The 16,140-nt window shown below is 37.0% G+C and overlaps 1 protein-coding gene across 4 annotated transcripts in view; it reads right to left on the reverse strand.

Annotated features, from left to right (window-relative positions):
- Positions 1-16,056, reverse strand: part of LOC139149704 (EH domain-binding protein 1-like) — a 69,029-nt gene extending 52,973 nt beyond the window's left edge. For 3 of the 4 annotated variants that reach the window (XM_070721584.1, XM_070721583.1, XM_070721581.1), the window contains exons 1-3: positions 15,708-16,053; positions 1,970-2,051; positions 1,014-1,157 (exon numbers count right to left, since the gene is read on the reverse strand). In XM_070721584.1, coding sequence (XP_070577685.1) covers positions 1,014-1,114 — 101 coding nt within the window. In that variant the 5' untranslated portion in view covers positions 1,115-1,157; positions 1,970-2,051; positions 15,708-16,053. Of the gene's footprint in view, positions 1-1,013; positions 1,158-1,969; positions 2,052-15,707 lie in introns of all 4 variants that reach the window. The other variant, XM_070721582.1, reaches the window with a different exon arrangement.
- Positions 16,057-16,140: the final 84 nt, after the last annotated feature.

A 16,140-nucleotide genomic window follows, 5' to 3' on the forward strand; every position in this document is an offset into this window, starting at 1 on the left:
TTCTTTTTTTCAGTAGGAAAGTGCATAATCTAGTTTGCATCAGGAAATGGGTGTCACAGCATCATATTACAAAAGAGCTTTTTCACAGGTTGCATATATCATGGTTCGTACATGCTTTGTGTACAAACATTTGAAACGTACAAAAATTTGACACATGTACAGTTGAGAAAAAAAAAGTTTACAACATATTATGATATTACTCACAAAGCTTGGAAACTTGGACAGAAAGTTTTGGAATATTTTACAAAGAGTAACCTTGAACTGTTCATAACAATGGCCACATATTTCATTTTTTGAGATCCTTCAAATGGATGAATAATTGCTGAACAAAAGACTTTCACTCAAATGAACTTGATGTTGAGAGAATATTGACGACCTCAAATATTGTTTTCCTCATTATTTTTTTTACAAACTGAAGATAACCTTTTTACCAAAAAGTTTGACCAATGTGCACTAGCCTTCACATTTGCCTTCAAAACATCAATGAAACTGTATAAATACAATATAAATGAACTTAACCTCCATTTTGTCACAGATTGGTCAATGAATTTGAAATGATTTGTAAATAGACACAATCAATAAATACCCTTGAAGATGAGCCCATCATGCATAGCATATCATAATACACATTGTGAACTCTAGCTAACTAGTATAGTAATAGACATGGTTGTACTGTATTTTTGTCTTCCAGACAAATGTATAGCAGTTGTGGCATGTGTATGAAAAAAAATATCGGTTAAATTTGAAGAAATCTGATTAATTCCCATGATACTGGTAAAGTGCCGAAGGCAATGCTTAGAGATTCATGATAATGAACAGATATGAATGACATGTAATGATGTATATTATCATCAATGAAAATGCTGAATGCATAATGAAAAGCACATATCTGGATACAAAGTAGGGCAGCTATTAGAAACACCACAGACATGAATGGAAGGCATGCTGACATGTACGCACACATCGAACATACCAGTCTGTACAAACACAAAATCCAAAAATATGATTCTCACCACTTCTTGGTGCATTCCACGATCAGGTGCTGGAAGGACGCCGTGAATTGAAACTTGGCGGCCCTCTTCCCGACCCTCTGCAGTCTCTTCCACAGGCTCATGATGCTGAGTGCGGCTTTACTGCAAAGGCATTATCAGCAGCTTCTAAAAAAAGGAAATGAAAGAGCATTACCGCAAATGTGTCAAGACTTCTCCGGGAAAGATAACTCCCCCTTAATGTACAGTGAATGGCCACAAGGGTATCAATGTGCACGCTACTTGAACAGAATCGAGAAGAACACGGAATGACACTAAAACTTGGAACACGCACATGTGTTGCTGAGATGGCTTGACTACACTTGATCGTTTCATTTTATTTCAGCCTATCCACAAGTCAGCGATTATCAAACACTAAAAATACCAGCGTTGAGCAGCAAATATTAAACATTATGAGTATTGTGCATATTTTCATGGTGAGTTTCACATACTGTAGACACACAGTAATCTACAAATGCAGACACAGTGCAAGCTATTGTTAGCGTCTGTGGGCTCGCTTCCTACTTATTCACTTCTGCAACCTCAGCAATTTACAAAATAGAAAATGTTCCACTTTCTGTCTCAAATGCTTTTAACGAAATTCTCTTAAAATATTTTTCAGCTCCAATTAATATTAGGGCTGCTTATTTCACAGGAAATAAAAAATGAAAACATGAAAACAGAAATAAAACAAAAAGCCTTATTGCAGCATGATGATAAAAATATATTAAAATACAAGTTTTTCTGCTTTACCATATTACTAGTCGACCACAAGGAAGTACATGTACATGCAGTATATCCACAAATAGTCGTGATATTATATGGAGATCTAGGCGCTAACATCAGCTGTTGGATTCACAAAAACTATTCACTGTACTTACAAGTGCATATTCCTAATGTACCATTAAACATGACTTAATGTAAATCTGAGAAAAAAATACCTGATATGTTGGTGTATTGATTGGAGAACTGCTCTCTCATCCTCTGGAGTCAGCCCAACACTGCAGATCCTTGTCTTGTATCCTGACAAAAACAGTATACGGCACGAGATCAGAACAGGAAGAGCCAGAAGACTGACAGTTTATAGGAAGAACATGCACTTGTCACATGTGGGAGAGTTGCCGAGAGTCACGTCTGGTAACTGAAAGCAGGAATCATTCTGATGACACACAAATAAATGATCATTGTCCAGGGCCTGGTCTCTCCTCTTTTATGAGTGAAGATAATTGACTGCGTGTAAACGGTGTAGACAAATTACGCTACATTCGAAACCAACAAGCAGTGGGGGTTTCCACTTACAGGTATATACACGCTCAGCAAATCGTGGGTGTAATTTCCAAGCAAAGGTTTGGGGACAGTCCATTCCCATGGGGGGTTCAATGTACGAGCAATGAAATACACTCAAGATCCACTTTACAGATGTTCCAGTGTTTCTGTGAGAGGCTATACTGCAGTGTCGGTGAAATCGGATCTTTTCAAAACATCTCTCACTGGCACACACTGATTGTCTGATGTCGGAGCAAAGTTGAAATCTTTTTCAGGACTTGCTAGTACTTCACTGAGCAGAATAAGAATGGCCCAGCACAGAGCAATCAGGTCTTCTACATACGCCCCACCCCCTCAGCAGTGTTATTTTGGTTTCACCCTGAGCTATCAATTGCAACAACAGAGGGTTATACACAATGGACAAATGGGTGAAAAGGTCATGGTATGAAATATGTATTTGGCTTGACTTGTCTCCTTTCTTTACATAACCTATGACAAAAATCAACACTGTTGTTCAATGATGCTGACTCTCTTATTAATTTTTCAAAAGGCAATTAATGCATACATCACTTTGTGTAATTTGCATGCATGCCATGGCTTGATCAAATGCCGGACAGCTGATCAGCCTCATGTGGCTTGGCGTCCAGCGTCGGTTTTCTGAGATCATACAAAGATTACATTGTCAGGCAGTTGAAGTGTCCTGAGGGTGCACTTCCCTAAAACTGGATGAAATCATACAAAACACTGATGTGACAAGTATGAGTTCCCTTTTTTGTATCACGATACTTTCTAATGTTGATGACGCTTTGCAATAATCTGCATGAATGTACACTTCCTCTCTCATTGAACTATAATAAACAACTCCAGTCGATAAAATCATGGCCATTTTGACCTTAACAGACCGACAAAGAGATTCCCTGTGTAAAGGATACACAAAGGAAAAGTACCTTCAGCCTCAGGGATACTCTACATACACTTTCACTTAATGTCTTCCGAATCAAAGACAAATTTCATCATCAGACATTGGACTATAAGGCCATTGTAGTTTCAAATTCAATGTAACAGAGGGAGGGGACACAAGCTGGGAACAGGCAACATTGGGTGGGTATGTATGTTATAATGTATGCTGATGATATACGGAGGTGTTAACTAGAACATTTAAGTATACACTATTTCATTTGATAGGAAATTATGGATCAGTTGCAGCATTGAGGACAAGGACAATTATTTTCCCATATTTCAAATGTTAATTAATTTAAGTATTAATTTTGGCAGAGTGAATAATAACGTTTGCTGTGGTAACTTTTAAAATACATGTACAATGAATTGTGTTTACACGCCATGTTCATAGGACTGGAACAACGATCCAGGATGTACTGTACTTAATTCAATTAAAAGAAATTAAATATATATAGCAAGAAAATATACAGACAGTTCCCAAAGATAATATCAACTATGTAATAATGTTTTTTTTAGATTTCTGTTGTTCAGGTACATATTCAACACAAGAGAAAGAACATGAAGGTCTACATCTAATACACCTGCACCACAGAACAAAATGAGATTGCAGGAACAATGAGGGGAGAGACACAGGGTTGACAGAGGATAAAGTGATAGGGGCAGCACACCAGAAGGAGAATTGAAACTTTAATCTCACGTACATGTCTTGACAGGGCCCTATGAGACAGCATGGACAAGGTAAATTCAGATACAGTGCAGAAGACCTGTTTTACAGGTGGTTGAAGTACTACTGGTATGTATGTTTCCATGCATGGATGATATATACACATGACGTACGTTGACATTACTAACCTATAGAAGTTACGGTAAACATATATGGGGAGAATAGAAGACATGCTTACAGAATTACTCATTGTAACAAAGATGAAATAACTGTACCGAGAAATTCGTCATAATACAACATTATTGTCAACCATTATCGGTGACAGCTTTATGGCAACATTCCTATCGATGATTTTTGACATCTACTGAGAGATCTGCACCTGGAGTAACAGTCTGAGGTCTGACAGAGGTCATTTCAGTGTGAGGTACATGTTGTTGTGATGTTAAGCCATGGTCACAACACAGGGTTGCCTCATAGAGGCAACTGAGATCTGACTACTCATTCTGTAACCTGGCAGCTATTTTCTCAAAGTATGCACAAATCAATTTGACAGCTGCATCCACTATAATAGTTGATGTAATTTGCCATTATTTGTAAAAACAAATTCTCTTAATTTTTTACTCCAAAAACATATCAAAATGCTTAGTATTCAACTTGGCATCACAGCCTACATGTATGTGTGTGTGGTAATGTCTAATATTATTGTTGACGGCATGAATGTTAGCCAGTCTAGAATCACTTGTCAACAATGACATCACCTTATGTATACAAGTTGTATTGTTATTGCTGGGCTAATACTTTGTATTGAAACGGATCAGGCCTTCAGGGAAAAGAACAAGAAATGTCAAGTATGTACTTGTTATAGATTGAACAAATATTATAAAAGAATTATCACACGTTAATAAACCAGTCCCTTTGAGATTATCAATTCACACACAGTTGGAGCAATGTAATGTGCACACGTACAATCAACTGACAAGCACAGAAGTTCTGCCAAAGAGGAGTCAAGCAATTTCTAGTTAAGAAACATAAATTATTACAAACGAATGAATGAACTGCTAGGAAATTGTCATTTAAAAAGGAGTCAATAAAAAATTCAGAAGTTTCCACTGTAGTATTAGTATTAGTCTGGGTTACCCAGACTGCACTACAGAGCTCTTGTCCGTCTGGGAAATCCCATTCAAGAATCTCCAAGCAAGATGGCATGACATAGACAAGAGCGATACAATGTATCATGCTAGTAGCAACTGATCTATGATGTAATCATCATGTTTTGAAACAAAGTCACGGAAAATACAGCTTCAACATGTCAAGATTATGTAGACGTGGCTTTCCAAGTCCATCTATGAGTGTGAACTATGACTTTCATGTCTTGGGTCAGTTTATGGACAAGTGCGATACAACAGACCCAGGACATAAAAGTCATAGTACACTTGCATTACTAAGGTGGGACTTCAAAATCTACTTCAACATAACCTTGACATGTGGAAGCTGTATTTTCCATGACTTTGTTTCAGAACATAATGATTACATCATAGATCAGTTGCTCCCAGGATGCATTGCTCTTGTGTCACATTATCTTCCTCAGAGATTCTGGAATGGTATTTAGCGCAGCGCAGTCTGTGTAAACCGAGACTACTGTAGTATCTGAGGTCAAGGAACACACGCCCTCTGTAACAGATATTACAATACATCAATTACCAAGGTACAGAGCCACTTCAATTGAAGTGATGACAGAATACGGTGGTGCATGTCGTTTGATTTGATCAGGGATTTAATCATCTTTCTGAATTATTATATGCAGCAGAATGTATTACGCCAAGGGATCTGATACTGATAGTAATTCTTCTTTAACATCGAGTTGATTTCCACATCATGCTGACTGTAGAAAAAGTTTGGACTATGTTTTAATTCTAGCCCACATTCACACCTTGCACAAGCTAATATTACAGGACACTCACCAATGTCAAGAATTTCTTTCACACTTTATGTGTTACCTTACCATCATTTCACAGGACACTTCTTTGATCATGAATATGGCATATCATCACAATTTAAATACAGCAGTAAAATGATAATATTGACATCTTTATCACTACGAAAAAAACAGGCTGGCAAGATTAACTACGACAACCATTTGATTTCTTGGGGGGGGGGGGGGGTAGATTAAATTGGTATATCTGCAAATTTTTGTTTCCTGTCACTGTGACAGCAATTTTTTTTCTCCATTGTCACTCTTGTATCAAATTCTTGTTTCCGTATGCAGAAGCAATGTACAGTTTTTCCAGTAGCCAATATTTCTAACATGTGGTTCATAATTTCACCCATGTGTCACTGGTTCAAATCTGTACCTATAAATAACTAGTAGTGTTCTGTGAAAGTAGCAATAAACAACAGTTTACAATCCAGGCTTCTGCTATTCAGATTTTGTATACAAGAGACAACTGGTAAAAAATCCACTCATAGTTGACTGATCTAGGGAGTGCTGAACTCCTGATGCCTTTGACTCGTCTGAGTTCCTTTCTTGAAGCCTGTCATAATAGTAACAGGAGCCAGAAGAAAATATCTTGCATTGTGTCGTGTTTTTGGAATATACCGGTAATATATTGGTTTTACAACTGCTTCATTGAATCCTGTCATGTGTTTTTATATCTTCACTACCGGTATTTAAAGAGCATGTCAAATAGTCATTTAAATACTGGTTGTATCGATACTTATTGCGAGTACACCCAGAAATATGTTTTTCAAGGGGCTATCATTGCAATGGAAACATTGACTGCAATGAATTTAAATCAAGACTTTTGTAAAATGCTGACCACAAAAATAGGACTTGCTCACAAATATTGAAAATATTAGCACTGCTATAGGGTGCATTGCTCCAGAGAATACGACAACAAGAGAAGTAGATTTCCCAGTTTGCACATTTGTGACAATTTGTCTTTGTTCCTGTCTGTCATATGGATTTTCTCAAACAATTACAGGATCAAATTATTTTATTTCTTCTTCAAATGTCAACAAGTTTTTTCTCCCCAAAAATCCTCCATTCCCCTCCTCCAAAATCAAACGGTTCTCTCCTGATGCTGCAAAGTCAGTGGAAAATGCATTTTTGGGGTGCCCTGGCATTGAGCAACAATTATCCTGCCCTGTCAAGGAAAATCAGTATGTATGTATAATGGCCAGCCTAATACACCCCATGTTCACATGCTTTTTTAGGAGGCTAACACTGTCAAGTTGAGTTCATTTGGTTCTTGACTGTTACAAATTATATATATACAAAGCATGCCAAGTCTGTGAAAATTGTTTTAGGCTCTATAATGCTTTTTACAGACTTCACAGAATGTTGGGTTACTGGCTCAGCAGGGAAAGTTTAGTAAACAGCAACCTGCACAGTGTCAAGCAACAGAGTGGAAAACCAACTGGTACTGATACTTGAATTTCTTTGGAACCATGCAGGTTTCCAGCATGTAAACCACTATCAGTTGCTCTTAGGTCATTCTCACCAAGTGACAATTTTACTGTCTTAAAAATGCATATTTTGGCATCAGTATGCCATTCGTATACATTAATTGACTGCAAAAGGCACTGAAAGTACTTGGATGAAATTCTGCTATTAAAACTTGAATGGCAATTTGATTATAACATGACCAACAGATTTATTGAATGTCACTATGGATTATTGTGGCATTTAATGTCACTCCAATGATGTGTACACTGTATGAAATATTTCTTACAACCCTTAAATGAAACACAGACTACCTCCTTGTGCTGTGTCTAGCAAATAAAGAGCAGCGGGATACATTCAGTTCAACGACCTCTCCCTAACACTAGCACTGTAGCAGATCGGATTTGACTGGCATTACCACATCCAAATTGTTCTGTCGTCATAGAGGAAGTTTGATTACATTTCACTGCATTTATTGAGTCATAACATTCTTGATATGTGGTGAATTACTGCAGTTTTGAAATGACTGCATATTTACCTAACAAAAATCTGTGGTTTGACTGTTTAATTTGGACAGTCTACACAGACAATTTATAATCACTGACTCAGCATAACATTTGAAAATGGGTTCTATATCCACTTGACATTCATTCTGCAATAACAGAATAATTTTTCAAAGATTATTTAGACTCTCCCATAAACAACCACCAGAGAGAGAGAGAGAGAGAGAGAGAGAGAGAGAGAGAGAGAGAGAGAGAGAGAGAGAGAGAGAGAGAGAGAAGGGATGTTTTCCATTACTTTCTGTACAAGTTTGATGACATCTTCAATACATTTACACCAACAAAGGTAAATTTGGATTTCTTGAATGTACACTTGGCAAAATAATCTGCTGACCGTTTTTTCACCTTCATGTCTACAATATTTTATGGAAGGCTTACAATTTTATACGTGAAACAAGAGTACATCTACAATTGAGGGCTTTAACTCTGAACCAACAAAATTTTGGTACAACCACTACAACCCAGACTGGCCTACTAGTCACTTTGTTTTCCTCATGCAGGCATACATTGAAGTTACTGGAAGTACAGAAATAGACAAGTCTCCAAGAGTTCTTGCAACATCGACCATGGAAGACACAAGCATCGTTCTTCCCACCATTCTGCCAGTCAATGGGGATCCCACTCAAGCAAGTTGCAACATACAGCACTGTTCACCAACATTTTTGCAACAAACTGCTGAGATGACTCCATTTTCATTATCGATCCACAACAGCAATGAGCCCACGTACATTTCCTGATATATTTTAACACTAACCTCATCAAACCAGGGACATCTGATCACAGAAATCAGCTCAAAACATTCCCAGTGAAGTTCAACAATGGGCAACAGGCCACAACATTGAGTGTTCTTTCACATTTAATGTGAAAGAACACTCAATGTTGTAGCCTGTTGCCCATTGTTGAACTAGTAAGGTGTCCGATGCCAGTTTTGATACAATATCGACCATTCAATTGATCAAAAAAGAGGACGTAGAAACCAATGGCCCAGTGCTGCATACTTCTAAATGGGTTTCTCATTCATCCTGCAACATTTACATGACAATCTGCCAAAGTGTGTTGCTCCAATTTTGTGATTACCTCACCATCAACTCAACAGTCTGCTGCAATTTTAATTTCCTCAATTTTTACTCTGTTTTGATATTTATGTACCCACAAACTTGGGGGGAGTCTTCTGTTGCAAAGCTGAGCTTCTATGTAAGGCAATGGGTGCGGTGTGAAACAAACTAAATTGAATTGCTTTCCAGAGAAAACATCAGCTGAGGTACAGCTTGCCATGACAAAACTTATTTTAGTTGAAGTATGCTAAATCATTGATAAACTTGCACATTAAAATATCTCTGACAAATTTCATTAGGAAACATGTAGTTTGTTTGAACATCAATAGTTTTACGACCATCGGTAGATAATTATTAATTCTACTGTGGACGTTTACTTTTTAAATATCAAAATCATACATACTATCAGGACATTGATTAATTCAATTCCTTATATTTTTCGAAGTTGTCAAGAGTACAACAGAATCATTTTACAAAATTGAAGTTGGTGAAAAATGATTACGGGCGTAATTATTTGTCTTATGTATTATGTATGGTGCGATAACTTTTTGTCTTTTCCTATGTTACATTATATAACTTTCAAGTGCACACCACCATTTTCACTAGAATAATTAGTATTATTGGAACAAAGATTTAAAAAAAAATGAAGTATCATTAAAAATGCAACGGTATAGAAACTGGTCAACAACATCCATGGTGGTCCTCTGAGAAGCAATGACAGGGTATAGACTGCAAGGCAAGGTTTCAACTTGGCTAATTACTCATTGCAAGCCATGGCTTAAAATACAGTACAGACAGGCTTCAATTGCTTGAATCAAGGATTTTAATTTCCCCAGTACAATCATAAGGCTATCATTATCAATAACATCTGCAAGCAATGTATTATACATAAAAAATAAATTGATTCAATAAAATTGATCTTGTAATTAAAGAAAGAGACCATGGTATAGCAACTGGTCACAAACGAATATATGGAATTCTCTTTTCACACACATGTGAACTTAAAGGTGTTATGTACTGGTAACCATGGAGACCAAGGGCTGAATAGAACAAAGGCAGGATATAGAGTAAGAGTAAAATGAAAGCAAAAGAGCTTTGGGAAAGTACATGCACATAATCAAATTTGTCCATTTTTCCATCCATTAAATTCCTATAATTTTGCCTTTTTTCATGTTGACAGTGATATTTTAAGTTTGGTGACAGTGACATTTAAAGTGTGGCAGAAAGTTGTGATTATATAAACTATATGTGAGGGTAGATTCCACTTGAAACTGTGTATTAAATGCACAGATCTTTGCATACACATGTACATATACCATGTTACATATAAACTCATTTTGTTGGTAATGTAAGCCGAAACTGCGGTTACATTTCATTGCAAACAGCCTAAAGAGATCTTGATTACCGGTTGTAAATGTCAGCACTGAAAATTGCCCTGTTGAGTGTTCATTCCTGATATGTGTGTGTACCCAATACTGCATCATCATGTCTGCAAAGCTTTGCAATTCTGGTCTTGAGTGATTTGTAAGGTCACAGTCAAAATAAAAATTCAAACACTATGGACAATTGAAAACACATGTTGATTCTCAGAGTATTTTGTCTTTGCAGATTACCACTTCATCGATGCCATATAATGTTAACTCGTATATTTGCTGATGTGGAAAGACTTGCACTGAAAGTGGAGTGGTGATCTTTTGACACTAATCAATAACCAAAATGCCACAATTCTGTACACAACAATGCTCACTTACATGAAGGCATTTGGTGAGTGAAATGTTTAAAATTAAAGCATGCCAAATCAAATTAATCTTTTAGAATGATTCAAACCTCATGATTCTGATCAAACACACAGCTTGGGTCAAACTACAATTGGACAATGAACTCACCTTCTCATTGTTATATGAACAGATGGTTATATGATGTATGACTAACAAGCAATAGATACAGGAATAGAACTGATTTCACATACCAATTTCTATTGCACACCTAACCAGAGTAGGAACATCAAGTTTCCCCCAACTGGATGACTCAGGCGTTCCAGTCTGCTATGGTGAAGTGGCCCACTGACTGCCAGTTATGTATGTTGTGTACTGATAATATGACTAACAAATCATAAAGGGTTTCAAAGCTTCCTGCCAATAATTCATGATTCACCACAGCTAAATCCGTTAAACCTCCATCATTTGGTCTTAATTTTTTTAAAGCTTTTCATGCTGAGACTTCAGACAGGTCATAGCGGTGAAAGAAATTTATTATTTTTCCAATGATTTTGCTGAATTTGTTGGCTGACAGTCTCAAGATCCTGTAATCTATGGGAGTGTCTCAGGCTACTGGTTTCAGAGGGGAGTGGTAGATTTGTCTAGCTGAGATTGGCTGTGTCAACATGTCCGTCATATTAGTAAACATACTCCTGTCTAAAGCCAGTCAAATTCTCTCTACAGAGAAAACATGCTATTTCATATCCCTGATCTGCAATTTACTGTGCACAGTCTCTTAGATGATGATATTTGTGCCACATCAGGGCTCGAAAATTAGCGGTAGTCCCGCGTCCACAGACTACCAACCTTTCCCTGGGGCTACCAAAACCCATGAAATGGTAGCCCACAGGGACTACCAAAGCCTGAGACATGAAATTAATCAGTGGGCGACATGATGTTGATTGCTGTGAGATGACCGACGCTCATACAGTCAACCCAGTTTGACAGAGATAGGCCAAACTATAACTTTGTTATGGAAATTGAAATGCGACAGTGCAGTCAAATTTGTCGCAACAAACTTTCAATAAAATATCATTATCTGAACTGATGTACTTGGATGACAGGCTTGGGAAATGAAGGCCAATGAAAATTCATTTCCATAGTTATTTAATCACAATGTATCAATCACAATTAAACACAAAATTGTTCAAACTGCAAAGAAAAAGCTGTCGGGCCATCCACAAATTACGCTTTCCGAAGTGTACGAGATCATCTCATGATAGTGTACTATGGTGGAGAAATATAGCCAAAATTACCATGAAAGTATAAGGAACATGACTGTACCAAGTTGTTATCCTAAAATTTATAGCTAATCTTTTTATAGCCATGTTATGTTTACACGTGCTGAGTGAAAATTCGTTGTCATGGCGAACATCAAACTCTGCATATAAGCTCTGCGTATGTGTGAATTGGTCGTCAAACTTTGTTGCGTCACCGTTGTCCACTACATATGCGATACCGTTCTCCTAAGGTATATATGATCTTCAGTTATTGATGTCAAATGACTAGAAAATTCACTTCCTTGTTAGAATTATGCAAAACAGATCTTTCATTGTCTAGATGTAAATAAAATATCCTTTACAAAAAAAATCTTCATTCATGCATGGGCTACCAGACCTTATCACTGGGCTACCAACTTCAGAAAATAGTAGCCCAATGGGACTACCAGGGAAAAAAGTTAATTTCGAGCCCTGCATATTATAAGTTAGATTATCTATTAGATGTACTGACTGCTGATGATGTTGGTGAAAGTTTCAATCTTGGCGGTCACAGAATCTCCGACTTGGAAATTAACATTTTGATGGTGCAATTTGACATTATCATTTACAGTTTTACTTGTCACATGGTGAGTGCATGGTACAATTATGAGGAAACTATGCAAATTTAATACATCATCATTTTGGCGGCAATACACTAGCATTACTGACCATCAGTATCCACTGCACAATATTAATTGGCAATAAAGCAGTAGCCATCTTTGTCTTGTGCCCACGAGGAGATTAAATTTTTTTTCCCAAGTTCATAGCCCTTTTAATGTTCAGGTCAATTCTCATTTGTCCTTTATCTATCTTGTATAACAGCTTCGCCGATGGAAACTCTCCTGAAGTTTCCTTTATGATGACAATGACTATAAAACTTACTTGTAAAAAAAATCGAGCAAACTATTACGAATCATAAAAGTACAAAAATAAGACAATGCCATAGGAATCTGTGATTTTGGTTTACCGTACATGTACAGGTCTTTAACTTTTTATGATAACACAGAAAAAAAGATCTGCCTTGTCCACCTGAATGAGTCAAGAGCATTTTTTTGCTTGAGTGGGGAAAATTTTACAGTCAATTGTCCAGTGGACAATTTTTTTAATATTTTTATTTGCGGAGATCAATGATAACGTACACCAGGTATAGAATATGCAACATACATGTGTACGCGTGTGTGGCGGGGCCGGGCCTGGTGCTGTTTTACAAGGCAATTTTCGAAAGGTTAATAGCTGCCAAGATGTGTTGTTGATATTTTCCATACATTTCCAACACCGGGAGAACACAGACCTTGAGGTAAGTTTTTCTGTTACTTGACCAGCAGATTGACTTTTTAAACATGAAAATGAGATAACAAAATCCAATCAATCTTCATAAATCTCCAAACAGTGACAGGGGAAAACTGTGCTTCAGTGTACCCAAAAATTACATATTTCATGCTGATGTCAAAAATATCAAAATTTTGTACAAACAAGATGGGAAATCACAGATAAACAAAATGTCAGTACTGGCAATCTTATCATTTTTAACATGGGTTTGTTGGGTTACATTTGTTCTATAGGTGAAAATAAAAACTAAGTATAAATCTATCACTAGCAAACTTAAAGTAGCAAAGCATCTATGCAGAGGGTCAATACTGGGTCAATACTGGATGAAATTTTTTAGGCTTACTATATGTTCATCAGTAAAGATAGTTGTACATATGCTGTCCTGTAAATACTTTTTAGGGGTCAAATGGTCTGCAAACTTTCAGTATTGACTTTCAGCATACAGTACATGTTCTTAGGGGCGTATCAATTAGCATTTACTGGCAAACCAGAGTGTCAAGCTGAGGAAAAGTTGTTAAATTTTCTAAAACCTGAAAACTGGGAAAAGTCTAAAATTTGATACCATTGCCATTATCCCTAAACAAAACGTTTTTCATGCGTTCATTTTGTGTTTGTCAGGCAAGAAGAATTTTGCTCTGATAAGAGGTATGGTGTATGAAATAAGAATATATGTGAGTTAGGAAAATATTGTACAGGCTACATGAATACTACCGGTAACAGCATTAGGTCTCATCCAAGAACTTTCCCGAAGCTCTGTCCAAGACAAAGAAGAATTGCAATTGTCGATTCAGTGAACAGAAGTATATGGAAAATATGCTGAAAATTCCATAGTAAATGAATTTTCATTGTAACAATTTCATTGGATATTTAGTTGACATTACCAAACACTGTACATCTCCCAGACCTGAGATACTATCACCAAGGTACTAATAGTTGAGTATAATAAATGGTTAATGCTCAAGGAATGTAGGAAAGAAGTGTGGTGTAAAAAAGAAAAGCTAGAGAATATTGTCTCACTACAACAAAGTAACAGTGACAATCTTCCAAAGGTTGCCCATTTGACTTTGGATGAGGTCAAAGGCCACCTAATTTGGAATTGATAACTGAGTACACTGGCAACCAGTTCATGTGCCATCATCTTCCTACCAAGGCCTCTGGACATGAAGGTTGTTTTAAAAACTATAGGATTATTATTACATTATTGGAAACTTAATTATAGATGATTACTGTAGGTTGTGAAGAAATGAAAACCTTCTTTTATGATAAAAGTCTGTGGAACACAACATGTGCGTATGTGTCTCTCAAATACAAGTGTGTACACTACTACAGAACAATAAACGGAAAAGCACTGAAGGCTTTTATGAAGTTTGGTATGAGCTGACAATCATGGAAAAAACTGCAATAACCTGGATACAATTTTCTGATTTAAAAACGATTTCCTCAGAGGGCCTCACTCAAAGAGCAAAAAACTATGTGTACCCCTAATGTAATTCTGCTCATGAACTACAAAGTCATAGGTATACATGTATCTTGTGTACTGTTATCAACCAACTATCTGAATTTCACAAAGTTGGTCTTGATGAAAAAAAGATTTTTCAAACATAGCTATTCATGCACATTATAATGAGTATTAGTGTTTGTTGTATGGAAAGCATGCGGTACAAGACCATACCACAGACAGTCTTCCGTTACACTGTCTATAGTTAAAAAATGGCGGATGCGTGAACATCAAAGTAATTACCTTAAGGCACACACATGTCAGTGTGCTCTCCATGCTGATTTGAACTTCCACTGACTTAAGAGTGTTCTCGTTGACACCAGAAAATGTGTTTTAGTGTAGGGCCAACTCACAGGAATTTCAAGAAATTCCTAAGTTGACTTTAAAGAGTTAAGAAATCTTAAAAGTACATAGAGGACTAAGTGACGCACAAAATCACATCAGGATATGCTTATAAGAATTTACCAGATAGTATATAGTTATACTGCTTGAGGTGCTCTTGTTAGCACAATCCCTCTACACACCAAACCCCTCCCCAGTCGAGTACAGGGAGGGGTGGTGGAGAGAGGAGGCTAAGTCTGTTTATAGTCAAATTGAACAAAATGATGATTTCTGACCTTGTCAACATTTGTGTGACAGAGAGGATGCCGATACGGCTGACAATCACCTTTTTCGTTCGCATAAGATGAACCTGCCATAGGAAGTGCTATTCATTTGAAAAAGAGTAAATGTACCACATGTAATTAATAATAGACTGTCCCTAGTTGGTTGAGCTCTGGTTTCTGGGTGTGTACTGCAGATTGCAGGTATCTACATGTGGATAACATCCGACAGGTCAGCGTACGCAGGTACGAAGATTCATACTACATATTTATGTGACAGAACTTACCATAAATGAATCTCCTTTAATTACGTCACTTGTCTCCTCTAATTTTCGCCAATTTACCTTCAGATACCAATGAAATGTTCCAACTGCAGAAGGTTAACTGTTTACAACGCCGCCATTTTGAATATTTTACGTACCAAGTCGAACTACCGTATGAGTTAGATTGGGACGACTTTTCTTCTGTTTCTGCTGAGTATCACTCGTAAGATGGTGAGCATAACAGATTTTACGGAAAATCACAACTATCAGTAAAAGATACACATAGTTCATGCGATAAATAACAAATGACAATTTCGTCACAGTAGAGGTGACCTACGCACACAGGAAGTGGCAAACGTGATTTGTCGCAGATGTGAAACTGCGGTAAATTTCGAGATTTGAAGTTTACCCCGTTTTGTGTTTGACAAGCAGCAAGGGTTGACGGTACATATAGACA

The sequence above is a fragment of the Ptychodera flava genome, chromosome 14 (assembly GCF_041260155.1).
Source record: "Ptychodera flava strain L36383 chromosome 14, AS_Pfla_20210202, whole genome shotgun sequence".
NCBI lineage: Eukaryota > Metazoa > Hemichordata > Enteropneusta > Ptychoderidae > Ptychodera > Ptychodera flava.